Source organism: Semicossyphus pulcher, unplaced genomic scaffold (assembly GCF_022749685.1).
Source record: "Semicossyphus pulcher isolate SPU_LCO1_2020_fin unplaced genomic scaffold, fSemPul1.0.p SCAF_11, whole genome shotgun sequence".
NCBI lineage: Eukaryota > Metazoa > Chordata > Actinopteri > Labriformes > Labridae > Semicossyphus > Semicossyphus pulcher.
In genome coordinates this window covers 27,145,713-27,173,514 of record NW_027211615.1, presented here as the reverse complement: position 1 = coordinate 27,173,514, position 27,802 = coordinate 27,145,713, and the positions used below count along the sequence as shown (strand labels likewise).

The following is a 27,802-nucleotide window of genomic DNA, read 5'->3' as shown; positions in this document are numbered from 1 at the left end:
TTATGAGGCAGATGACAACGTGTTTGAAAGCAGGTGCACGCTCTGGACGAGCAGCGGAGGAGCAGCCCCGCCTACTCCCCGAACAAAGTATCCAGAGGCGTATAGACAGAGAGTCGCGTCAGTGGAGGTCCATTATGCTCCATGATCCGCCATTGCGATGTCGAAACTCTCTCTCTCTGCGGGTCTGAAAGTACCATCAGTCAGTCACATACAGACTCGTGTGTTGGGCTGACCCCGACGGTCAGCCAACAGACACAGCTATAATCCCAGACTGAGACGCGTATACAGAATAAACTGTTTACATGTTCAGAGAATGCTTCTAAAAACCAGATCTCACACGTGTAAATCAGAAAATGCCACATTTGCAACCCGATCACTGTCAACAATTAAGCTTTGAATTGAACAGAAATCTGCACACAAGTGCAGAAAACAATCCTGTCATAGACGTCATCTCATCTTTAACTTCAGTCACATGTCTGGAGTTGCTAAGTCTTGGATGTTTGTTATCAGCAATCCTGAATTTTGTTAGCCGCATAAGAAATATTAGCCATCATCAAATTTGAGGCATTCAATGTGCAAAGTTAGGCTTAAGGAAGTGTCCGTTTATGATGCAGGGATGGTAACAGATATGGATTAATGAAGCAAAAAAAGGAGGAAAGCTCGGGGAGGCGTGGACAGAAAGCCTCGTGCAGCATCGCAGATATCAGAGGTTGTTTTCCTCTCTTCAGTCTGGTTTTTATTGCTAATAGAAAAGGGCAGTTTTATCTGCTCTAACAGGCTGTTTCGGTGGCTGCGCTTCACTGCTGGGCGATACACTCAAAATTTGTCACCTATGCAGAATCCACAGAAAACAGTAAATAGGATTTTAAGTGTTTCTGTGTTTAAATACATCACTTTGAAAGTCAGAGCTGGTATTTCTGTAACCTCTGTGAAGCTGTAATCATACGTAGAGATGAGGAGCCACTGCAGTGTTTCCTCCTTCAGTCTCTCCGTCAGCAGTTTTGACCTTGATGCGTCTTATCTGAGCAAAAAAACCTATTACAACTCTTCAGTGGGAGTTGTTTATAACACAGAAGGAGCTCCGTAGGCTATTTCTGTTCCCGCGCACACACACACACCAATAAATACACAACTGTCTGCAGCAAACGCATCCTGTTTTTCACCTCCTCGCCGGCCCAGCTCGCCAGCATGTAGTTCTGGCCCACTTCCCAGGATTCTTGTCCTGAAGGATTGCTGCTCTGGTCTTTAACCCATGGGGTCGAGTCAGGTAAAGCACGGCTCCACACTAACTCTTCTTTTTTACATTGGAGGTGCTGATGCCAGAATTATATGGCTGCATCCACACATTTTTTTGCAGGATAAAGCAAAAACTGTTTCATGCTGCCGTTTCTTTCTTACTTGCTACTTAGTCAGGACACATGCAAATACCAATTCAATTCAGAGATTCAAAACAATGATAAAAAATGCAGCTCGACGTTTCCTTATTCGAGTCCCGGTTCAGACGTAGTGGGCCTTTCTGTGTGGAGTTTGCATGTTCTCCTCGTGCATGCATCGTTTCTCTCTGGATACTCCGGCTTCCTCCCACAGTCCAACAAAAAAATCATCCAGCCTGTCCACAATCCACAGCAGCTCTCTATATGTTCTGTGTTTGAATGGAATTCATTAAGGTGGCTGAAGTGACTCCACTTCTCCTGCAGTGCTGCAGCAGAAATGTCAGGACTGACAGCTGCAGACATACGGCTCTTAAGTAGAAGCACTGTTTTTCTATAGGAGCAGTCAGTCATGAAGCTGCTTTAGCACTGCACTCAGTCTGTTACAATCAGCCTACAGCTTGTAGTATGTACCGTCTTACCAAAGCTTGTGAATGCCATCAACGTGGGGAAGGAGGACACGCTCACGCGCATAAACACTACATAAGATAATAAAATGCAGTCAGTTGTGAACAATTAAGATCCCTAATGGACAAAAGTTTGGTAATATTTGAGTAACATTTATGCACTTATCCTGAAAACATGAGCAGACTATGTAGATTAAGAGGGATACAATTGAATCATTGAACACTACAGCCCTACATGAGCCTATTTCATATCTATCTGTATTAGCACATAAATAGGGCGATAATGGGGCACTCGACATATAGTTGCATCACCAATGTTAAAGCCTGTTTGGATTCGTGTAGATGATTTGTTAGACCCCTATAAACTGCACATTTGTAGTTTTCAACAAGCAACAAGCAAGTTTTGTAGCATCAAGTGTACAAGATATTGGGGTTAATGCTGTAATCTTGTACAGTTTCGTTCTCTTTGGCGGCACCTGTGGTGATAAACGGTGATTGCTGGAGCACACTTCCCAGATATCCAGACAGTGCTGCATGTGTGACGTCCACGACCCTCTCTGGCAGACCAACCACTGCGGGGTGATGGAAAACGCGTCACTAACTGGGTGCCGCTTGGGATTTTTTTCCGTGAAAGTCGCACCAGACACCAAGACACCACTGTGTTACCTCATCTGGCGATAGACAGACTTAACATTTATTTAAATGAAAATCTTGGAGATTATTTCTTTCATAGAAGGATCTAGTGAAAAAGACTACCAAGTAGTAAAGCTAGTGTTTATTATGATATAAAGCAGAGCTTTATAGGTAACATATTTTACCTGCAAAATATCTGAAACCCGAGCATGAAGTCTTACAAATCGAGAAGCTGGAACATGCTTCATTTTGGTGTTTCTGCTTTAAATATGTTGTATTTTGGGGTGGGGTCCTGATGACATATTTATGGGGATAATACAGTCACCATAATAAGAAATACAAAGAAGAATAGCTGGACCAGTCCTTTCAATATGTCTTATCCCTATAGTAACAGTGTTGTGGTTCTGTCCGTTTTCCTCCTAAAGGCCTGTGTGGAGGAAGTGCTTCTGGTAAAACCACCGTCGCCAATAAGATCATTGAAGCGTTGGACGTTCCCTGGGTGGTTCTTCTCTCCATGGACTCTTTCTACAAGGTAAAGAATCAAATGAACAGTACTCGCTGTCATTTAAAATATAGATAGGAGCTTTGATTAACAGTGATTAAGCAGAGGTGATTATAGTACAAAGCAGCACCTTACAACAGCTCGGATCTCTTTTGTTGATTAAATCACTTCAGTAATATTTCAGAATACTTGCTCAGCATTTTAAACCCCGTCTTTGGTATTAATTAATTAGAGTTTGATTTAAAAACAATGCCCCTGTCAGTGGAGATTAAATTTTAAACTAATGTAAAATCAAACACTCGCTTTCCTCCCTCGTGGACTCGGTGATTAGTGCTGATTTCAGGGTAATAAGTTAAAGCTCCTGACCGATAACGATTGAACACAATAGTTCATATCAATTATACCGCTTTCTCCTCTGGGGCCGTGCTTCGATTGTATTTCCAGTTTGCTTTACTCACAGAATCCTACAGAGTCCATTATGTCTCTATGGATTGGACCAAGCTGCTGTAATTGAACATCAGTGAGTCAAATAAGCGGGGAGGTCCGTTCTTAAAGGAAAACTCTGCTCTGATGCTATCTGGTGCTTTACTGTAAAATCAGCAGTTTTGAAAAAGAACAGAGAAAAACTACTTGAAATTAAGGACCGTTTCCTTTATTTTAAATACACACATTCAGTTAAACTTTAGACAATCGTGTCAAACTGCTTTCAGACCTCCCCTCTCCTTTATTTTTGGGGTACCCCAGGGATCTATTCTAGGTCCCCTTTCCTTCTGGGTCAAATTAAACGCAGCTATGCAGGCAAAATAAACTTGCATGATGCACAACTGGTGCGTCTCATATGTTCTGTATTATGTCCTGAGTTGTTGAAATTAAGCATTTAGTGTCCAAAAAGTTCCTGCAGTTGAATAACTCCTAAAATGATCTATTTTTTAAAAGGTGTTATACATATAAATAAAGCTGTATCATTTCATTAGTGATTGATCATTGGTCCTCCATGGGAACCTGTCATCGTATGCGCTCTAACAGCAAGTGTCCATCATCAACCCAAGTATAAATTGCCTTCCAGGACACACTAATCTCAGTGCTGTTGTGTTTGTGTGTTAGGTTTTGAATAAAGACGAGCAGGAGCTCGCGGCCAAAAACGAGTATAACTTTGACCATCCGGATGCGTTCGACTTCGAGCTGCTCGTCACCGTCCTGAGAAAGCTGAAGAAGGGAAAGAGCATCAAAGTCCCCGTGTACGACTTCACGACTCACTGCAGACGCAAAGAATGGGTAAGACCTTCATATTAACTCAAACAGCTCTGTGTTTACGACTGCATCGGTCCAGATATAAGAGTTTTTTTTCCTTGAAATACATCTAAAAAGTGGGATTGTCTTATATTCGGGGTTTAGACTTTGAAGTAGTAGACGGTAGGCGGCGCCACTTGTCTGTGAAGCCAGTGTACCCCTCATGACTGAGGCCAGCCGTCACTAACAGCTACAGCACCAGGGGGATGGAAGATGGAGAAATATGGTGACCGTCTGGAACAAAGTGGCTTCGAAGTCGGCCAAGTTAACCAACAACTGAGGCAGAGTTATAAGATAATGTTTATCAAGGCAGCAGATTCATCAAACAACTGTCAAGCATCCAGGAAATATGGTGTCACAGGGGGTAATGTCCAACTAAAGATGGTCTTAAAAATGCTAACATGCTAACAGAGAAAATCGTACCTGTTTTGCAGCTGAAGACTTTACTTAAGAACGAGACTACTTAGTGGAGCAATTCCAAAACTCTTTGTGCCTGTCAGTCATCCATGCATCCATTATCTATACCGCTGTTCAGGGTCACGGGGGGCTGGAGCCTATCCAGGCTAGCATTGAGCGAGAGGCGGGGTTACACCCTGGACTGATCGTCTGTCAATCACAGAGCTGACACATATCGAGACAGACAACCTTTCACGCTCACATTCACACCAACGTGGGGGTTTAAAGTCACCAATGAACCTAACGAGCATGTGTTTAGACTGTGGGAGGAAGTACCCGGAGGGAACCCACACATGCACGGAGAGAACATGCAAATTCCACACAGAAAGGCCCGCTACGTCTGAACCGGGATTCAAACTAGGAACCTTCTAGCTGTGAGGCAGCAGCGCTAACCACTGCACCACCTGTCAGTCATTTAGATCCCAATATATGTAACAATACAATAAATAGGAAAGAAAGAGACTCTTTAATCACGCTGCATATTCATCAAGTGGAGCAGAATGTACATTATGTCTGATTAAATATTTCTGGTGTTTAATTGTATTTAAAACACACACTGTGGCCCCGTTCACTACGCTTCAGTCTGTGGAGGATAAATTATCTTTATCAAAATAAAAGCAATAATTTTCCTCCGTTTTGTGTGAGTTACTCACAAGATAAATTGACCATCGTGGTAACAAATCCCCGAACACCTCTGGGGATGTTATAGAGCTGGTGCCAATTGAGATGCCTGCTAATTAGCTAATTATTAAGGATTTAGTGTACAGGACATTAACCCAAGCAAAGAGCACAAACCCCCTCCCGAGAGCATTGTGAAGAATCAATCTGCTGTTGTAGCCCTCTGACAACTCCTCTCTATTTCTTTGCAATGTAATTTCATGGCTGAAAGGCGCAACACCACGCGGGAAATCGCCTATCACGACTCGTGCCTCTGAAATCATTTTATGGGCCTTTTGTAGTGCGGTGAATGTAATTAAGCCTGAGGCCCCGAGGGTGCAGAGGACTGCCAGGGCCAGGAGGCTTCAGGCTGAATATACTGTGTGTGTTAATGTTTGCCCGATTTATATGCACGAAGAAGAGGGCGCGGTCGCTTCGTCTTCTTCTTTGGTAAATCTGGAGGTCACCTTCTCTCAGTTCACTTTAACACGTTAAAGAGCCACTAAATCATCTCCCAGCGAAGAACGGGGGAAATGAACAAATCGATAAACACTCATCTGTTTCTTTAGAATTCACTTTCTGCTTTTCCACACTCAAAGCTCGCCTGAACGCTCGCTGTCTCTCTCGCTTTGTTCCTTCCCTCTGCTGCTCTCTCTCTCTCCCTCTCTCTCTCCCTCTCTCTCGCTCTCCCTGAATCAATACCGAAGTGTCCAGTCCATTGACTTTAGCATGAAGCTGGTCAGTGGAAGGTAATAGGATTGTGACATACTCAGCACCATTTTGTCTTTGATTGAGGCAGTGATTAATCTCTCTCTTACACACACACACACACACACACACACACTTCTCCTCCTCCTTGGTAGTAAAGCAGCTTTGCTTTACGATGAAGTCGTGACCATGCGATGAGGTTGTGTTTCTTCCCCTACATGTTCATCTGATCTGTTTGCTTATTTATCAAAGCTACACTTTAGACTTTCTATTGTTTTAAAGCCACTTTATTTGTAAATGTGAACCTCCTTCAGCCAGGTGTGATGTCATTTTTCATATTAGGCATAAAAATGAAACATGGTGTTTGATTTCCAGGTTTAACTTGCTGGATTTCTTCCGTGTTTGTTGTGCTTTCTTCCTCATAATGGGACCAGAATGTACATCGAGACAATTTTATATTTTACTGAACTCAGAACTTTTAACCAACCAAGTAACGTCAGTGTTACAGAGCTACTGATTCATGTTAAATCAATCAATTAATGCCAAATGTCAGTACCTGAAAGCTGACAGTATCACGAGATGCAAAATGTGATGCCTACGTTAGAAGCTGCAAGATTTGTCGTGCAGGCGGGAGGTAAGATGGGGTTTTATGGCCATGTGGTGTGTAACATATTCTGAATCGATAGCAACTTCAAATTGAGAAGTTTAAACTTTATTGTTACAACTTTTTAATCACAATAAGTTTAACATAGCCACTTTCCCACTGGTCATAAAACCTGCTAACACTCGGCTTTTTTGCTTAGTGGGAAAGGTTACAATCTGCATTCAGACCCGGGTCAAATGACTCTGCAGTGGACCCAGGTAATTATCACCTCGGCTACGATCGCCATTGATGGGAACACAAAACCTGTGTCGACACGCTAAGCTCCGCCTTCTTTCCGGCACGATGCTATGACGCACACAGCTACAGATTCCGCCCGTCTCCGTTCGAGCAGCACTCGAACATCGTTCCAAATTTGTCCCCGCCGAGTTTGATAAACAGACTGATTGAGTAATAGATACGATAAAGACCTAACCACCGTAACAACCTCACAACACTCAACACACAACCAACACTCTAAATTTGGTGGGAACGGGGTATTTATCTTCTCCTTTTGTGCCTCTCAGAAGGTTTATTACATCCTGTGACAGACTTCTTAAATTTCACTCTAAAGACTTTGGGTCATTCCCACCTGATAGATCTGCTTCAGAGTGCAGAAGTCTTGAACTGGCTTTGGTTCAACTTGAATTGCGTTGCAAAGCAATTCCTTCATGGCTGGTGTGGACAGGGCGTGTTATCACAACACCTTTAACACACATATGTTAACTTTAATACAGACTTGATTCATGTGAACCAATCCTTTCTATCTGTTGCTCTTGACAGAAAACGGTGTACGGGGCCAATGTGGTCATCTTTGAGGGCATCCTGGCTTTTGCAAACAAGGAGCTGCTGAAGGTAAGAAACATTATCTTTTCATAGTCTCATCAAAGTTACCCCCACTGGGATTAATGCATCAGTTTTTATTGTGTCTATTCTATTCTACTAAAAGTTCACTCTTTACTCTTGTCATATAGTTTTAAAAAAAACAGCCAACTGTTTCGCACATAAAGTGCCCCTTTGATAACAACATACAGTAGGCAGTGAATGCAGCACTCAACACTCGAGTTCTTAAATACCCACCAACCTTTTATCGCGCAGCCTTTTTAAACAAGGCTGTGTGTTTGGTTGTGTTTTAACTTTTTATCAATGACCCTGTGACAGTCACTGCCATCCAGTGTCATTTGGAGTCAGAGCTGCACAGTAGAGATCGGCCAATGGAGCCGCCGTAGCAACTTAAGCTAACCAAAACACACATTTAACTTACCGGAATAAACGGCAAAGATCCCACATGTCGGCGTATTTACTAGCACAACAGCTTCTTGTGTCGGTCTGAAGCAGATATTCACGGTTATGGAAAGTTCACTGACTGTAGTGTTAGTGTCAGTTATGTCTCCTCTCACCGTTCCTCCTCAACTCTGCTATTCGGGAACAGAACGCTACAGGAGCCGATTTGTCAACAGAGCTGTCAATCATGAGGCCACACCCCCTTTTTACAGCATCAAATAACTAATTAAAATTAACTTGTCAGAAAAATGTATTTTGATTTTATAGTTTGACTCATGTCCCATCTGTTAACATGGAGGAGGCGGGCTTTATGACCTATACTGCAGCCAGCCAGCAGGGGGCGACAGAGAGGGTTTGGCTTCACTTGTAAGGAGCTGTCATGTCGTCCATCTTCTTATACCGTCTGTGGTTATTATTCAGATTCTGTCAAAACATTTTGGATTCAGATTTGTCTTCCTCCGTTCTCTGTCGGACCTGATTAATGACTCTTTCAGCGCAGAGACGACCGACAGACTGATTAATATTGAACACAACAATCTGATTCTTAGCAGAGACATTAAATCAGCTCATTTATCTGTGTGATTAAATATTTTATCTGTACTCGGGTGAAAGGAAATTGGGGAGAAAATCGACTTTTTATTAAATATTACTTTGTCGATTTTCCCCTGTCACCATAACTTTAATATTATCTATTTTTTTTTGTTTTATTTCTGTTTAAATTAATTGCACATCATAATTTCTACTGAATGCTTTGAGTCGCCCCGGGTCTGAAATAGGTATTTACAGTGTATAGTTTTAGGGGTAATTACATTTTGGAGAAACCACTGAATAACTGAGTGTGTTTTATTTTTGGGATATAAAAAGTGTAACTAAAGGTATCGATAAAAAGAACATATTCACACCAGAACCTAAATTCAGTCACACCAGCAGCAGCTTGTATTTCGTATTTATGTGCATGTGACAAGAAGACCTGGTCAATAAAGAGGAAATTAATTCTTCCTTCTTTACGGCGATGCCGTGGAGGGTGTGAGCTGGACCGTGGTGATAAGGCACGCAGGCTCCCCTGAGACCCGGCTGTGGAGTCGATTACCCTCTGATTCAGTTAATAACAGCCTTTGTCCGCAGTGATTAATTGCGTTTTGTGTCCGTTCTTGTAATTGAAGTCAGTGATAGCTGCAGATCTGATGTGCTAATAGAGAGGTCTGCTTTGAGGAAGTGAGACGCTGCAGACGGATGGTGGGAGGATTTTGGTCATGTGATGATGTGTACACGAATACTGTGAAAGGATTAAATAAGTGTCATCATCAGAGATTTAATGACTCTGTTAGAACCAAAGTGGCTTTTCCTCAGACCACTGCAGCCATGTTTCACATAAGTCAGACAGTTCTACTATTTTCAAAGCTGGTGTTCTCTGTAATCGATAGAAGCAATAATATTTGAAATTGGCGCCATAGCTGTGGAGAAAGTTGTACAAACAGCTCGTGATTTCGCCCATTCTGCATTCCTACAACACCCAGCATGCATTGCGCCCCTCCCTCTGAAAGGAACGGCCCAGCGAGAGACACTGGAGTGAAATACTGCCGTTTTCGCTGCAGGCAACGGCTCAGAGCGGGACAGAATACGAAATAGGACGAGAACATACCGGTGGATCATCTAAAAAATCTTCAGGTCTGCAGTCTGCATTTCAAACTGACGATTTTGAACGAGACGTGACATCGGAGGCGGTCGTCCTAGATAGAGGAAGTGTGGTTTAGCGAGCTCCCTGGCCGCCAGATGACGCGTTTTACGTAGTCTGGCGGAGGTTTTCCAGGGCCCATTGGAGAAGCAGATAGCATCCTCCAAAGACACAGAGAGAGAGTGCATTTTTTTCCTACCATAATGGCATTAGCTCCCCATGATAGCATGATGGGACTGAGGTTGAAAATCAGTGAACTGGCCCTTTAAAGAGGGATCCAGGGTCCAGGGATTAAGAATTGAACCTTCATAAAGTTAGGAGACACACAACAGACAGGGTTTTACAGAAATGGTCGAGGTAGGCTGACTTTTAGACCCCAATACTGGTCAAACTCCAAACACAGGGGTTCCTACATTTCCCATAATGCAACTCAATTGCATCTTTTCATCAAACCCTTCCTGCCTGGAAAACGAGCACATCATTTGTTGTTTGTACACTAAAAAAAGTTTTGTCCACATAATATTCTTTGGTACGTACTTTGTTTGTTTAAATGCAATCTCTGAACCCATCGGCTGTAGTCTGACGACGATATGTCCTCTGGGAGCAATGGCAAACATGCAAACATAGCGATAAAAGGCGTCCAGCCCAGACTTCCTTCCCCGTGCGCTGCATTGTTTACAGTCCAGTTAGCAGCTTGAGAAGCGACCGTGTGTTCAGATCAAAGTGACGTGAAATTCTCCCTCCAGATGTGTCTGCTAAATAAACGCTGTCATCTCTTGGTTCATCCCATCCCCCGGAGGAGCGCCCGTTCATCTGTCTGTGCTGAGTCTCAGTCTCACTGTAAACAGGAAGTTACACAGAGGCTGCACTCTGGCTTACTGCAGCGGGATGAAGCCCAAACAGAAACAGATTTTCTTGTGATCGACTTTAATTAACGGCTCTTCAGTTTGCTGAAAGAACAACATCATGATGCAGATTAGGAACAACATGAAGCTTTGTCAGGTCTGTCCTCAAGAGGAGAAGAACACTACTTTAACATGGCAAGTTTGTTGAACGGAGGGCGGAGCCATCGTTTATGATGCATTCGAGGAAGTCGGGAAATCTAACACAGCATCAAGGGAATTTGTCACAAGTTGGCAAACTCTAGGTGGACGTTCAGGTTAAAGCTTTTTTAGGTGGTTTTTAGGTTGTTTACTGAGCATTTATTAGCAAACATCTTCTGTTATTTTTAAAAACATTATTGTATCACTTTGTTGCCTGTAGAGATTTATAACCGAGAACTCCTTTAAGAAACATTTGTAAAGGTTTGTTAAAAAGAGCGTCTGCTGCTGTTTTCTTGCTTCACCGTTGAGACAAAAAGCAGCCGGTGCTCTCCTGATGGAGCAGGTTAGAAAATGATCTACAGCCGCGGCCTTGCTCTCTAACCTTTGGAAACAATCCACTCCTCATTCACCCCATCCTACAGGCCGACAGCCGTGCTTATCCAGCAGCATGCCGTCCTGTGGTTTGTCAGATTTACAGCACGCAGAATCCACCGGCTTGTTGTGCATCTGAGTTATACCTTTAACACCCCACTGTCATCGTCCTCTAAATCACTCACAAACTTCTTTTTATCTCGGTAGTCGTCGATAGTTCTTTTGGTTGGCGCTGCGTTGGCCTCTTTGTTGATCCAGCTCTGTTGTGTTGCTGCCTCATTGATTTTTCCTGGTTTTGCTGAGTTGAGGTTCAGTTTAATGGAGCCTGCTGGACGGACCAGCGGCTGACTCGCTCTTCAAAGATAACTGATGTCTCCTCGTGTTACTCGTTTGATTCTTCAACACGTCCCGACTCCAACGTCACATTTCAGCTGTAAAAATGTCAAATCAAAACTATTTTTCTCCTGCGTCTTTCAGCGTGCAGCAGAGCAACACCATCTTCTGACATCACTAAGAGATGACGCCTGTTTCAGTCTGTTGTTTGTTCTACACTCGTTTAAATACATCTGTGCTGTTGGCACACGTCACACGTCAGAGCTGAAACAGTTTGTAATTGCAGGACTTAAAGGCTTACTTATCAGAAAAAAATATTTCCATTTCAGCTTCTTAAATTGGAACATGTACATGTTTTCTATGTCTTCTATTGTTATAAACTGAATATCTTAGATTTGTGAGATTTGGTTGGACAAAGCATGAATTTTAATCTCATTTTGTGCTGTCAGAAAAGGGAAATAGTCAATAAATATATTTGTTTAATAAATATTCATATTTTGTTGGATAAACCCAATGACTGTATATAAAGATGGACGACGCGTCTCCATCTGCTCCCATTGTATGAAAGTGATGTCAAAATAGCCCTGTGATAGGCGCTGCCATCTTGCAATGGTGACTTCATACGGAGCCAGAGTCTGCACAGTAGAGATCGGCGGGTGGCGCCGCCGTAGCCACTTCCGCTAACCAAAACACACACTTAACTTACTGAAAAAACAGCAAGGATCTCGCTCGCCGGCGTGTTTAACAGCAGAACAGCTTCTCTGTGTTGGTCTGAGGTTAATGTTCACAGGTATGGAAACTTGACTGAAGTGGTTGTTTTAGTTACGTCTCCTCTCGCCGTTCGTCCTCTACTCTGCTAATCCTGAACAGATCGGCTGCAGGAGCCGAATTTGTCAACAGAGCTGTCAATCATCCTTTTTACAGCATCAAATAACTAATCAAAAGTAAAGTTGTCAGAAAAATGAACACTTGGACATAAATCAAACTATAATGACAGAAACCATGTTTGAGAAAAACATTAAAGACTGATTTCTTTCCTCCTTCTCCTCTCCGTCAGCTGCTGGACATGAAGGTGTTTGTAGACACAGACTCTGACATCCGCCTCATACGGAGGCTGAAGAGGGACATTTCCCAGCGCGGACGGGACATCAGCGGCATCATCAAACAATACAATAAGTTTGTAAAGCCGGCGTTCGAGCAGTACATCGAGCCCACGGTGCAGTCTGCTGACATCGTGGTGCCCAGAGGTCAGTGGATATTAAATAATGTTAATATGTTTAAAGGTGTTTCTGTATCTCTACTGCTCTGAACTGTATACATCAGAGTGTTTTAAATGAAGCTTATTTGCACTTATAAGAAGTATATCTGTACTGTGCTGGTCTGCGTCTTTGAAACGTCTTTTATTTACAGGAGGAGAGAACTTTGTAGCGCTGGATTTGATTGTTCAGCATGTTCACAGTCAGCTGGAGAAGGTGAGAATTCCTCTGCATGTTTCGAACACACCCTGTAGGCTACCTGCACCATGAAAACTACAGCAGCTACTTTTATTCCACCAAGCAGCTATTCATCATTAGCTTCATGGAGAACACATTTACCTTGTTCACCCCGGTTCAGACGTAGGGATCCTTTCTGTGTAGAGTTTGCATGTTCTCCCCGTGCATGCTTGGCTTCCTTCCGGGTACTCCGGCTCCCTCTCACAGTCCAAGCACATGCTCGTTAGGTTCACTGGTGACTCTAAATCGGCCATAGGAGCGTGAAAGGTTGTCTGTCTCAATGTGTCAGCTCTGTGATTGACTGGCGACCAGTCCAGGGTGTAATCCTGCCTCTTGACCCCCCTGCGACCCTGAACAGGATAAGCGATATAGATAATGGATGGATGGATAATGCTGGCAAAGACCTGTGGCGCTTTAAAGGCAAACCACTTCTCAGGTTCTGTTTAAGTTTAGACTCCAACTTAAAACTGTTTTCATTTTCGTTAGCAGCAAATTCTCTTCTTGAGTAAAATATAAGTGACGGGGGGCTCAGTGGGTAGAGCAGGCCGCAGAGCAGCCACAGGCTCGACTCCCACCCTCGGCCCTTTGCTGCATGTCATCCCTCCACTCTCTTCTGGCTTTATTTCCCATCTCTCTTCAGCTGTCCAATAATTAAAGCAAAACAGCCCAAAAGATAATTTTTTAAATATCTACATCTTTGAAAAAAATTAATCGACCACTGCAACAATCAGTGTTTCTCTGGTTCTACCATGAAGACAAGAGAGAAGCCAAGGGTCCTCCCTCCGCTTCATGACTTTTCCCTCAGTCAGATCAGAATGAATCCTAAATACACCTGAGGGAAAACACCAGACATCACAAGAGTTAAAATGTTATGCACGTGAAGATGAGCACGGGGGAGTGTGCAACAGTGTTTTTTCCCACCTGAGATGAATGCAGGCTCAGGTCACAGTCTGTTAAACCTTACCCTGCCTCTGAACACTTGCCCCCTCTGCTGGTTGAACAGGGTAAATGATGGTCAGGCTCTCTCGCTGTTTCCTGCAGGAGAACATTTTGATTAAACCATTTGGCTGCACAGATTCCCATCCTATTAGGATCACAATCAGGGAGCTGAAGTAATCCTTCAAAATGACACTAAAACATTTAAAAGTGGTCAATCACACATTTTGTTCTCCCCCTTTTCTCCCGATTAACCCCCACGAACCAGCCTCCACTTACCTGAGATTAACGACCACATAAAGACAGAACAGGTGTCCTCCATCTTCCCTCACCTCACCGAACTGTCAGCCATTTTATGACCTGTGCCAAACTATGATCTGTTCCACCTTCAACATGTTCATTAATGGCCACTCGCAGAAAACACAGAACATCTTTCACACACACATTTATGACACCTGCAGTGAGTAACATGGAGAACAGGTGTGCATGATAGCGTGCTTTCTGCTGCATTAATCTTTTCCCCTTTACCTGCTTAAGGACTTTGTGCGTTCACGTGAGCAGAAATGGGATCATTTTATCTGTTAAGGTTTATAAGAGCTTCTTCTTCATCTCCAGATCTCTTGTGATTAAAGTGTTTTTTAACTTTATTATGACCAACAAACATTTACTTTGCTTGAAATGTTTGGCTGTGTTTTGTTTTTGTCGCTAATTAGTTTATCTCATGTTTTTTTTCTTCTTGTGTTTCATTGTTTGCTCACACACAAACCTGTGTGTGTGTGTGTGTGTGTGTGTGTCTCCTTGTGCGTGCACGGCCCTCCTTGCCTGGCTGAATGCTGTGTACCCATTCCAGCGTGAGATCACTGTGAGGTACGACTGGTGCTTTTTTTATTACTACATCTTCTCCTAGTCCTTTCCCCGTCCTCCTTTAAACCACATTTCACTTGGAAACAAAGACAAAATAAATGTTTTAATTCTTTGTGCCTTTTTACATAACAAACCAATCACTCAGTCTCTTCTTAAAGGGCCAGTTCAACGATTTTCAACCTCAGACCTATCGTGCTATTATGGGGAGCTAATGCCATAAAAAAAAATGCAATTTCACTCTGTGCCTTTGGAGGACGCTATCCGCTTCTCCAATGAGCCCTGGAGGCCAGGAGGCCAGGGAGCTCGCTAAACTACACTTCCTCAATCGAGGACGCCCGCCTCCGCTGTCTGCAGTGTTTAGTTGAAAGAACCACATAACCACCGTAAAATGTAATCATTTGTTCTGTGAGGTGCCTTAAAACGCTGCATGCTCTCCTGTTGTCCCTCCCAGACCTTTCACATTTGTAACTGAGTCATGTCTCGTTCTAAATCGTCAGGTTTCAAATGTAGACTGAATATATTCTCGTCGTATTTCAGATTCTGTCCCGCTCTGAGCCGTTGCCTGCGGCGAAAACGGTAGTATTTCACTCCAGCGTCTCTCGCTCCTTTCAAAGGGAGGGGCGCAATGCACGCTGGGTATTGTAGGAATGTAGAATGGGAAAAACCACGAACTGTTCAACTTTCTCCACAGCTATGGCGCCAATTCCATTTATTTATTACTTCTATCGATGACAGAGAACACCAGCTTTGACTGACAGTGGCTTTTTCCAGGGGAGAACTGCTCCTTTGATTTCCTGCGAGTTGGATAGATTTCCTTCTCATCTGAGTTTCCTGATTGATTGATTTCTCCCTCTGTTAACACATCGTCTACCCTTTTGCAATTTAACAATATATCATCAAACAAAGCAGAAATATGCATATCAAGCATCTTTCAACTCATTGTCAGCTTCTTAACTCTGTGTTATTCTCCCTCTCAGCACTCATTGCCTGTATTTCCTCATCAACCTCTTTACTTCTCCGACCCAGCCCCAAATGGCAGAGAGGCAACTAGCTTGGGAACACACGAAGCAGCTTAAGAGCCTTATGTTTCCCTCGGGAGTTGGCAGATACCCAAACCGAGCTAAACTTAATTTTGCACAACTAGATCCAAATATCAGGACTTCAGTTTGATTCTTTAAGGAGCTGTGATTTACAACCTTTCCGCTTCAAAGGCAGGTAAAATAGTGTCGTCTGCATGAACGTGGAATGAGAGGCCATATTATCTAAGAATGGACTTTCAGACCAAAGATGAACTGTTATGGTCGATCATGTTGCCACCTCCTCCTGCACAGAAAAGTGTGCAGCAAGCTCTGAACAAACACCTGCATAAAACCCTAACAGGTGCTCTGTAGCTCTGGGCAGAATTGAGACAGTTGAGAAAGCTGCTGGAAAGTCGCCTCCTGGACAAAAGTCTTCAAACGAGTTAAAACAAACTCTGCGTTCTCCTAAAGAGGATAAACTCTCTGGTCTGTTTGATCAGGCAGTTCGTATGGGTTTGGTAGCTGTTTGTTGGCCTGCTGCGGTGACTTACCTGAGCAGTAAAGGATGAATAATCTGCACTCTCAGCTCCCAAAGTGGCCCGCTGGAGTGTGAATGAATTGAGTCGCCTTAAATGAACCCACTTAGAGGACAAATTGAATTGAGCGTGCTGCTCCTCGGCCCTGAACTTGAAAGTATTTGTTCATTGTTGCACGGCAGTGATGTAGTGGAGCTGCTCTAATGCTGTTTCTTTCTCCTCTATTCTTTTGTCTCCTCTTGCCTCCTCTTTCCTTATTTCCTTTTCTTCCTCCCGCTCCGCTATTCTTCACTTTAACTCAACAAATGAAAATGTGTCACCTTCTTCAGAGGAAGCTCCGCTGGGATATGTGAGGCTCGCCTTGTGCATCCTCTTGTAGTGTGGTAGTGTTGTAGTTCTGATGCACTCTGGCCTTCTCACATTCGGCTGTAAATGCATCTTAATGAAAAGAAAAGCTGACGTGCTTGTTTGTTGTTTTTGCTGCTTTAATGAAGAAAATGTTATGATGATACGTTCAAAGCTGTTTTGGCAGGAAAGCATTAAAGTCATTTGGGTGTTAAAACAAGAGCATGCTTTATTTCCTTCAGAGTAGGGACAGAGCATGCTGCAAACTAGCTCCTATCATGAAAAGCGAACAGAAGTGCATTGTAAGCATGTATGAAACTGCAAACACCACTTGTGCTTCGTATCAGAATTGCATTTGTTGTTGTGCATTTTGTGGGCTTAAGTTGGTGACACACACGGGATGCATTAATCTTGATCCCTGGCTTTAACAGTACAGAATGCCCTGCTTCTTCTTCTGTGGTAAAATGATCACTGAAACTTCTGCAGCTCAAGTTCTGTTATTTGTAAAGAACTATATATATATATATAATGTGAAAATAATATGATGTCATATGATTCAATATAGAAATTGGAGATAGACCGATATGGCCGATACCGATACCGATTATTAGTAGTCAAGGAGGCCGATAACCGATATTTGGAGCCGATATTCATTTGCAGTAAAAGTGAAAATATTGGCATCAAAATTTTGAATAATACAAACTCCAACACTTAACTTTGTTTAAATGCCTTTAAGCATATGTTTATTAAACAAACAAACAAACAAACAGCGCAGGGAGTTCCCAGGGTCAGCAGCATCTCTTATAAAGTTAACTGAAAATATAAATAAATAAATAAATAATTTCCTGAAGTTTTATTAAGTAAATAAAACAAAGTTAAATAAAATTTGCAAAGAAATGAACCTTTTCTCCTCTCCGCCGTGTGTGTGAGCGCTCTGCATGCACAGCTTTCACTGCTGATTGGCTGTTACCTGTGCCATGGCTCTGCGTGTAACCAATCAGTGCTGTGGGTGGGACAATGCTGGAGACAGAGTAGTGACTGCAGACAGAGAGGCGCGGCTGCATCAGAGCCAAAATAACACAGTTTTAAATTGATCTCTTATCGGCCATTGGATTTAAAAAAAAAAAAAAGGCCGATGCGGATCTGCGTCAAAATGCCGAATAATCGGCCGATAGTCGGTCTATCCCTAATAGAAACCTTACAGGCGACGTGACCGCAGCTTTTGGTTGCTTGTGTCAGAAGTTACCTGATTACCTGACTCATTTTTATATTTTTGCTTTGAGCTTTTCTGACCCAAGAATCTGGGGCTAGTGGCACAAAGGTCCTGTACAGTGTGTTGGATTGGTTTGCACTCTACACTTGTGAAGAATCTCTTCTTTGCAATTATTAAAAGATTTATTACCACCTACAGAAAAAAAGAAAAGGAATACCCCCGTTTATAGTTTTATAACAATGCTGTAAAAGGAGCAACAAGAAAATAACCTCTTTTTAACCAATTAGTCCTTAAAATTTCTCTTTGTGAAACCAGCCCGTGTGCATTTGGAAAACATCTCTGCTTTGTGAGCAAAAAAAGTGCATCAGAAGCAACGTACTGTCTGCAGTGGTTAGTGGTGGTAATATTACCATTTCACTTTGATTTACTGGTTCTTCTCGATCTGTATCCGTTTGAAGTCTCTAACTGCGTCACAGTTACCTGATTCTTTTCACTTTAAGGTCTTTAAAATATACAGTGTATATATAAAAGCTGTGTACTCAAAATATATGTACACGTCTGTTTATCCGAAAGAAGACGTTAAATTCAAAGAGGGAGAAAGAGAGTTTAATTAATGATGCGTGCCCTCTAACGAGTGCGTCAGTGCTGAGGATCATTATCGCATTTATGTGTAGGGGTGGGAGTCGCAGGGTAACTCACGATACGATACACAATACAAGACTCACGATAACGATAATATCACGATGCAGCGATTCTGCGGTAATCGATATATTGCAAGATAATCATATAATGATACATCACGATATCTGATTAACTGAAGAATATAATAAAGGTAAAGTGCAGGATTAATGTGTTTATTCTCTGTAATTTGGGGCCATCTTACAGAATTTGACACAAACTGAGATGAAACAAAGTTTCAGTCTGTAAATTAAATTTACTGAACTCTAGAACAAAGCAGGACTTTAGAAAAGTGGCTGGTGCATCTCTTAACTCTTCTGACCACTGTCAGACATTCTTTTATTCTGCTGTCAACTTCTTCTTCGGTCAATTAATGGGCATGTTCACGTTACCCTCCTTATTTATTGGTTTATTGGTTTATTCTCAGGGAGGATGCTCATTAATCAACATCACTGTAAATGTGCCAATGTTGCCAAAAGGCTCATTTTTCGGTCCCTCGGCCGGATGTAAAGTTGGCCATTGACTTCACGTCACAAGCGCCGCCGCGAGGACTCATCTAGTGCAGACATGCTGAGTCAAAATTGCAGGAAAATCTGTTTAGAGCGTCGGTGTGAATGTGACTGTGAATTTCCCTCTGGGGATCAATAAAGTTATATATCTGTAAATTGAAATGGCAATATTTGGCGCCAGCCCGTCGATGGTTGTAAGATAAGATAATACTTTATTGATCCCCGGGGGGAAATTTGTGTGTTTCAGCAGTACAAAGACAAAATAGTAAGTCAGTAAATACTGTATAAAAATAAGAATAGATAAAAACAATAAAAATACGAGGTATATACAACTGTTATACAAGCAGGAGTAGGTGACAAGATATGTATTGCACAAGTCAGAACAAAGATCTATCGCAGTTTCGATATTTGTCCAACCCCTATTTATGTTGTCAGGTAATTTTTATCGGTTTATAGGTACATTTTATTTTTATTTAAGAGTCAGAAGAGTGTGAACAAGTGTATGTCGACACTGCATCTTAAAACCGTTTTGTTATCTGTGGTTTCAGTCGTGTTCGTGCCTCTTAGTCATCGAATGCTTTTTCAGCAGCTAATCCACCCTGAGGATAAATATAATTCTGTGGTACATAAAGCGTTGGATTTGGCAGACAAGTGTCCAACTTCAGATAATACAAATACACTAATGCCAACTCTTTTATATCTAAATATTTAATGTCAGCACTGGCGTCAAAGCTCCTAGTTGTTTACTTCTAACCTAATAAGAAATAAGCCTAATGAACTGATTATTAGAAACACAAAACCAGGAATATTTTACTTTGAAAATCTGTAATATTGGAGGGACGTCCTTTATGGCTGCTTCAGCATGTTACTTTCATCTCTGCAGATCATTCTTACACGTATGTATTTTTGTTTGCTTTTCACAGGTCGGCTCTGGCCTCGGCTCATCAGGGTCAGCCTTTACCCAAAACCCTCAGCGTGCTGGAGAGCACGCCGCAGGTCCGGGGCATGCACACCATCATCAGGTCAGAAAACACTTTCGTTTCATCCTCTTAAAATGCATCGTTAAAGCAGACTTGTCAGTTGGTGGCCGTAGATATCCCGGCTTTGTCTCCCTTGTGTTAGTCGAGGTCTTACATGAGACACGATCTCTTCCCTCCTGTTTCCTCCTGACCTCTGTGTGTCCGCGCAGGAACAAGGAGACTAACCGGGATGAGTTTATCTTCTACTCCAAGAGATTAATGAGGCTGCTGATAGAACATGCCCTCTCCTTCCTGCCTCTCAAGGTGAGTGTTTCCCTCTTTTTATTGTGTGAAGGAGTCGAGAAAAAATGACCGTCTGCTTCTATTTTAAGGTTGAATCTTGTTGGAATAAACGGGTATAAAAAGTGTTTTTCCTCGACTGTTAAAATATCTTAAAGTTGCTCTTTCAAACTTCAAGTTTATTTGTATGATTGTTAAAGTGTCGGGTGATTGTATCCTTTTCTCCCTCCTCAGCCAGTGTCTGTGGAGACGCCTCAGGGTGGCGTCTATGATGGCAAGAGGCTGAGTGGTAAGAGGGTAAGTCTGTATCTATGCTTCTGCTCTTTATCTGTTATGTTTTAACTTTGTGGTCTTCAAGCTGCAGTCCGTGTTTATAGAGGAATCCCAGCAGATGTTTTCATGCATATATTTTAGGCCTTCAAAATAATCATCCTTTAAATACGTACCACGAACATTACCAAAGTGTTAGATTCCTTCTCTTTTGGCCGCCGGTTTAGCTCAACGGTTGGATCACGCGTCCATTTGCAGGGCCTGTAGTCCTCGATCTGCCCTCGGCCCTTTGCCGCGTGTCGTCCCCACTCTCTCTTCCCCTGTTTCCAACTCTATCCATGTTCCTCCCTCTCCAGTAAAGGCAGAAAAGGCTAAAAAAAAATCCTTCTCTTTGCTTCTGTAGATCACGGGCGTTTCCATCCTGCGGGCAGGAGAGACCATGGAGCAGGCTCTGATGGCTGTGTGTAAAGACATCAGACTGGGGAAGATCCTCATCCAGACCAATCATGACACGGGGGAGCCAGAGGTATGCGAGTCCCAAACGCTACAAACTGTGTTCCTGTTATGTGCATGTGGCACGAAGTGCAGAAGCATTGGATTTGCTGCACAAAGTGAAAACATGTCTGAAATAAGTCTCATCAAAGATTAAATGTGGTTTGGCAGCATGCAGCAAGGTTTTGTCTCCCTATAAATGATGCATAAAAAACCTTAACAGACTGAATGTAGCCGTACAAATACAAGCCTTGTGGACGCTGCATACTACATATCTTAATCTTAGTGTTTGATTTTTTGCTTTGATTTCAGATAGAGACAGTTGGTGACGTACCAGCACACCTGCACATTTTTTTAATCCATATTCTGTCTAATCTCTTTCCTGTAGCTGCACTACCTCCGTCTGCCCAAAGACATCACTGAAGACTACGTCATCCTGATGGACAGCACCGTGTCCACCGGAGCGGCTGCGCTCATGGCCGTCAGAGTGTTGCTAGTACGTCTACACAAACGTTAAAAACACTCTCTGTGGATGTCGAAATGTTCCTCAGTTGTGTGCTTAAACACCTTTTTCTTTATATTAAGATATCTGGACTGAAACTAGGGGTGTGTGATGGCAACAAACATTAAACCTAGTGTGTCAGCCTGAATGGAAACCAGTCCATGCCAGTTTTTTTTGTCTTTGATGAGTATTATCTCTCTCAATCCTTTCTCCTCTCTCTCCTCTGAAGGACCACGATGTAGCAGAGGATAAGATCTTTCTGCTGTCCCTGCTGATGGCAGAGATGGGAGTCCACTCGGTGGCCTACGCCTTCCCTAAAGTCCGAATCATCACCACCGCCGTGGACAAGGAGGTCAACGACCAGTTCCACATCATTCCAGGCATCGGTGAGAACGTTTGATTTTCTTCCTCGAAGTGTCTTCATTCATTATCTGGGGGAATTATTGCTGTATTATAGCTTTATGTTAGGGCAGCACGATATTGAAAAGGGACATTATTGCGATTTAAAAAAATACAGGAAGTTATGCCAGTTTGTTTTCATGTCCATATAAACAATTCATAATCATACCTGTTATTATTTGGGACTTTTAGGTCTATTTTCCTCTAACAAAAGAAAACCCCTCTCCTCCTTTTAACAAACTTGGTTCAGCGACTCTGACACCTGCATGAGAAGTTCAGGTGGAGCGACACGCTTCTTTATAGAATTTATACAAACAGACTCGTGGGCTGCAGTTGCGTCACTTCATCTAGCGCTTTCAGCAGTGTTCAAATCAGCTCGGTGACTGTAATTTCTTCCTGTCGGAACACACAGCCTCACGCCGCGTGTGCGCTGCAGGTGTAGCCGCTAAAAGTAAACACTCCGCGACACGTCCGCTCTGTGAACGGTCCGTTTATGTAGCCACAGGGTTAACCAGCGCCGGGTCAAGGTGTCGTTTATAACCGGAGTACTCTCACTTAAAAGCCACCTCGCATAAGAGAGTGTCTGCCTCGATCAGCCCACTGACATGATCTGAGACAGCAGCATTGTGGCGTGCTTGTTTACAGTTTGCAGGTGACACACAGACTCTGCAGTTTTAGTTTTGCTCTTAAGTCGCAGTTTGACGTGTTTCACTTAATTTGCTTCACTATCGCACGTCCTGCAATGTGACTATTGCACATGCGCACATCGCACTTGTGGTTGTTTAACGATATATCGTGCAGCCCTACTTTATAGTGTTTAAATGTGCATTAATTAGAGACGTAGATAAAAACAAATATACACACATAAAGAAGTAGAAATCTATGGATTTAGCTAAAAGGATAAACTTCAGGTGCTGCCTAACTTATCTGGCGTGTAAGGAGAGCTGCTTCCAGAATCTAAAGCTGCTGTCACCTCTGGTTTTAAAACGGAACAAGTGAACGTCTCGCCTCAGCGGCCTCGCAGAGAGCTCAACAGCTCGGTTATGCACACCAGAGCCAGCCTCTGCAAAACTTTATGGATTATCCTTAACCTTTATTAGCAGGCAGTGAAGGACAATAAAAATGTGATGCATGGATCCATCACAAGAGGTGTTAAATCAACACTGAATCACGCCGGGCAGGAAGCTGCTGCTGCACGGCTCTGTGTGGGTTTAAACGTTCAGCGTGATGCTTCCGATAAGTTAAGGCAGCGAACAGATAGATTTGGTTTTAGTGCCTTATTTTGTCCACAAACCTCCCACAACAGGGTTTGTTTTTTACACCCCACTTAATTTCCCCGGTCTGAATCTTGGGTAGAGGAAACATCACAAAGCTCCTCTGTCTTTTTTTCATTCTACCTGTTATCTGTGTTTGTTTCCAAAGGTAATTTCGGTGATCGTTACTTTGGCACCGATGCTCCGTCAGACTGGTGCGAGAGCGATGAGGGGATGGACTACTGAAGACAAAACTCATCACAGGTTGTGCGGGGTTGTTACAAAAAGCACTTAGAGGCGTAAAAACAGAGAAAACTCTTTGAGTCATCGCTCACTGCTCTCACCTGCTCCATCCACGTCCTCCTGAGCAGGGAGGGCATGGCGTATATCTGCTTCCTCTTCAGGTGAGAGGAGTGGAGTGCTTTTACACTGTTTAATTCAGGTCACGTGTTTGAAAATCCTACTTTAGAGTTAGACAGATATCACTCAGCTTTTAGACGTTCAGATTATGCGTCTAAAGTTTGCGACACATGGCCTCCCGCCTGTTTACGATCAAACAACCCGTATCAGAGTGAGTGCAGCTAGATCTAAACAGGAGTAAACAGCTTAGTAAGAACATTTTCAAAATAAGGTCAGAAACAACAGTATTTTATGCATGCGTCTGTAAGTGACAGATTTCCTTTGCACCAGGATTCATTTCAATATTTAAAGAGCTCAGAGTTTTACATCTCCTGCAGGATGTTTGTCGGCTTTGACATCTTTTTATCCTGAGAGACCTCATTGTATTCTGCCATTATGCATCTGCACGTCTGTCATACTGGAGCAGCAACATCAGCTTATAAACAAATACAATGTGTATTTAAGAAGAAGACTGCACTACGAAATCAATTGTAACTGTGAACAGATTTTCATGAACGTTCCTTAATCGAACCCGGTTCGCACAAAGTGGGTCTTTCTGTGTGGAGTTTTCATGTTCTCCCCGGGCATGGGTGGGTTTCCCCCCAGGTCCTCCGGCTTCCTCCCACAGTCCAAAGACATGCTGGTTAGGTTCACTGGTGACTCTAAATTGACCATAGGAGAGGTTGTCTGTCTCTAGCCCTTTTTACACTGCCAGTTCAAGGCGGGATTATCACGCCTCTGTTACGTTCCGTCTTTTATGAACGCACGGAGGCAGAATGGTGGGGCGAAGTCGTTCTGCCTCTGAGCCGATCAGGAGGTTGTAACAGAGGCGAAACGGCATCTGTGTAAACAGCAGAGCCGGCAGAGCGGAACAGCGCCGCATGTGTGTATTTGAAGCATGCGCTGTTTGTTTACACCTCAGGAGCGTTTTGTTTCTAGAACGCCGTGCAAATACAAACAGTGGGGCAGCTTTATGCCGGCGTTGCTTGGTCCAATGTAAAACGGCAAAGGCTGCATGACGGCGGAGCTTCGTTACGGCGCTGAGGCAGAACCACAATGTAAAAAGAGACTTATCTGTCAGCCCTGTGATTAATCTCTATTTACAGATTCTACATAGAAATGTAGAATCTGTAGGCAGGGATGTGGATTTCCTGGAAGGCAAGTGTTCTGGTTTCTGTTTGAACTACACTTGTAGTCCGAGTAATGTTGACCAATCACGCAACAGCAGGCTGCGGCGTATGCAGAAAAAACAGTCCGTGTGGAGAGCAAAAGCAGGCGGAATAACCTGGTTTTTAATTACAGCATGCATCTCTGCATGCTCTCCAGCAGTCTGTCACAGTGCTGTTGGGTGTTGCCGCTCTTTGTTCGACGGCTTGTGACCTTCCTCTTGATCACATTCTGGATTGGGCTGGCCATGACATGTAGAGAGAGATGCTGATTAAAGGAACATTTGGAGCGGTCCCTTAATTGTCTCCAGAGCTGTATATTGTCCGCTCCAATATGGCGACAGAGCAGATGCACATCAAATCAGGAGCATGCCTGATTGCCTGAATCCATTGTAATCATGCCACTGCAGCCTCTGTCTGGTGAGCTGCAGATCGCTGCCAAATGAAGCCACATGCTTGAATAAGATGTAAATAATGTTGCTAGAAATGTGTTTACTGGAAGAGCCTTAAAATCTGGGTTTCTTTTAAGAGTTTGCACCGTAAAACGAGACGTTGTAGATGAATAATCAGTGGAAAAAAGCCAGAGCTAATTCTCTCTTTAATGGTTTTCAATCGATCCCCTGCTTCCTGCCTGATCTGTAATAATCCAATCATTTGTTTTGCACAAAGACGAAACTTGAAGAAAAAATAACGCCTCATTTATTAAGATGATTCTCTTTCACGGGTCCCGGTGTTTGGAGGAAACGTTTTGAGGGTAATATAAGATGTGTGGTTCGCAGTTTAATGTGTTTTTGTTTGCTTTAGTTCAGCCTAAAGTTTTTTGTCAGGACGATTTGCGTGTTGCAGCTTTGCTCCGCTGTTCGTACTGTAAAATGATTTGATCTCAGGCAACAAAGAATTATACTTGAACAAGAGGACTGATTGATGATTGATGGGAAACAATGAATTATTGTTGGATGAATTTCTTTATGTTAAAATGTTTTAGTTTTTTGTGTCGCTGTGTTTTATCCGTTCTTTAAACCTCCACGAAGAGTTTCCTCTGCACTCTTGAAAAAGGCATCATTGTAAGTTACCCTTGAACGTCATTGTTACATTATTAAGCAACATTTCACTTAGCTTAGCTTTAGATGCTAGTTCAATGCTTTGATTGCCTTGTATGAAAAAGCTTTGTATATAAACTGCTGTGAAATCGCTCTGTGTGGCCTAAAGCAACACATCTGATTATAATCTAATAGACCAGACGACCGAATCACACCACGTGTTTAGGATTTAAATCAAAGCTACAGCACTTGTCTTAGCAGAAAATAGGTGTATGTACATTTATTTAGTCAGTGGGTTAAAGTATCAGCAGGTGAACTGCTCATATTGTTGATATAATACACAAATTGATCCACATGGAGGCGCTTACCTGCTGTGAGAGCATTTTTGCTGCTACTTGCAGCTGATTATTTTTAGTTATTTATTGTGTTTTTTTTCTTCTCCATCTTCATATATTTTATTTTACCTTACATCATAGCCAATTATCCTGGTTGCATAGCCAATATGTTATTGTTTACATTTTATTACACTGAACTGCTCCAGACACATCCACTGCCCAAACATAACCAGAGTGTGAACATTATTGTTAAGGCCAAAAGTCCAGATTTCTATAATATGCAAATCTGCAAGCACAACCACTACAAACATGTGGATCCACTTTTACTGCTCGTTTGTGTCAAATCTTTTAATAAGAGAGTCTAGACCTGCTCTACATGTACAGTGTCATAACATAACTCTTGTTTTGATTTGGCGCTTTGTAAATAAAATTGACCTGACTTGACTTCATTACATGTTTGTGAGTCTGATTCTAATCCAGTCCAAAATTTCAAGGTGTCTTTCTTGGCCCATGATAAAACTCATCACCAAGTCTCAGGCGACTTGACTTTGCATAATCCTTTTGACTAACTAGTGCTGTCGCTCCTAGTTAGACTCCTGGTTTGGACGTGTGAGGTTTGCATGTTCTCCCTGTGCATGCGTGGGTTCCCTCCTGGGACTCCGGCTTCCTCCCACGGTCCAAAGACATGCTCGTTAGGTTCATTGGTGACTCTAAAATTGCCCGTAGGTGTGAGTGTGAAAAGGTTGTCTGACTGGCGATCAGTCCAGTTTTAACCCTGCCTCTCGCCCAATGACAGACAAGCGGCTCCAAGGTGTTCTCAGTGCACCTGCTGTCTTTACTGAAGCACCTAAATGAAACAAATCCATTAGAAAAGTTGTGCTTCATTCAAATGTTAACCATGAGAAAACGCCCCTGTATTAATTCTGTTTACTTCTGGCTGTCTGCAGACCGACTGTTTTAATGGCAGGATAAATACCGGTGTAACTGGTAACACTAATAATTGCTCAGTTGTTTTTAGGCGGTGCTCTTTCCCCAAGAGGAACACACCTTAATGGATTGCAGCCATTGTTAGTCGGGTTAATTAACCTGAGTTTGTTTTCAAGACAGCATATAACTCCCATATTTGTGAGGGAAAAAATATTAATGTTTGTTTTAATTCAAATTTTAAATTATCTTCTATTTTTAAATATCTCTCTGATTAAAAATATTAACATTAAAAAATAGCATGTCTGATTCTGTCATTTTATGTTGTACCCGGGTTCACCGCGAGAGGGCAGCAGACTACTTGCTGCCAGCGGAAGTGACATACATATTCTTATGCTGCCTTCCATGACTGTGGGAAATACTACACTTTTACTTTATGTTCATTTGATGTTAGAGCCAGAAATTGTTAAACGGACAAGGTAAGTGTGAAATGTTTCTTTTTTACGTTAAGAGTTAAAGGGGTTTTTCATAAATAAGGCGTTTAATTATTTGTCTTGCTCCAACTCCAAAAAAAGCTAAAGTTATTCTATTTACCTTGAATTTGTTATGAATCTTTTTTTTTTTACTTAATCAAATTGTTATTGATGATTAAATAAATTACCTTACCAAGCAGTAACTGCAACATCTATTTTTTGTACCCATTTAACAAGAATGGAAAATCATTTTACAGAGGCCTTTGA

At 42.5% G+C, this 27,802-nt stretch overlaps 1 protein-coding gene across 1 annotated transcript in view; it reads left to right on the top strand.

Annotated features, from left to right (window-relative positions):
• LOC138585002 (uridine-cytidine kinase-like 1) overlaps nt 1–26,587 on the top strand; it is a 30,405-nt gene extending 3,818 nt beyond the window's left edge. Inside the window, exons 3-15 of the mRNA XM_069657215.1 lie at nt 2,896–3,002; nt 4,077–4,247; nt 7,507–7,578; nt 12,488–12,677; nt 12,841–12,902; nt 14,710–14,726; nt 19,947–20,045; nt 20,213–20,306; nt 20,517–20,579; nt 20,956–21,078; nt 21,433–21,540; nt 21,776–21,932; nt 23,368–26,587. Of these exons, the coding sequence (XP_069513316.1) occupies nt 2,896–3,002; nt 4,077–4,247; nt 7,507–7,578; nt 12,488–12,677; nt 12,841–12,902; nt 14,710–14,726; nt 19,947–20,045; nt 20,213–20,306; nt 20,517–20,579; nt 20,956–21,078; nt 21,433–21,540; nt 21,776–21,932; nt 23,368–23,444 (1,340 nt within the window). The 3' untranslated portion in view covers nt 23,445–26,587. The remainder of the gene's footprint in view (nt 1–2,895; nt 3,003–4,076; nt 4,248–7,506; nt 7,579–12,487; nt 12,678–12,840; nt 12,903–14,709; nt 14,727–19,946; nt 20,046–20,212; nt 20,307–20,516; nt 20,580–20,955; nt 21,079–21,432; nt 21,541–21,775; nt 21,933–23,367) is intronic.
• The last annotated feature ends 1,215 nt before the right edge of the window (nt 26,588–27,802 follow it).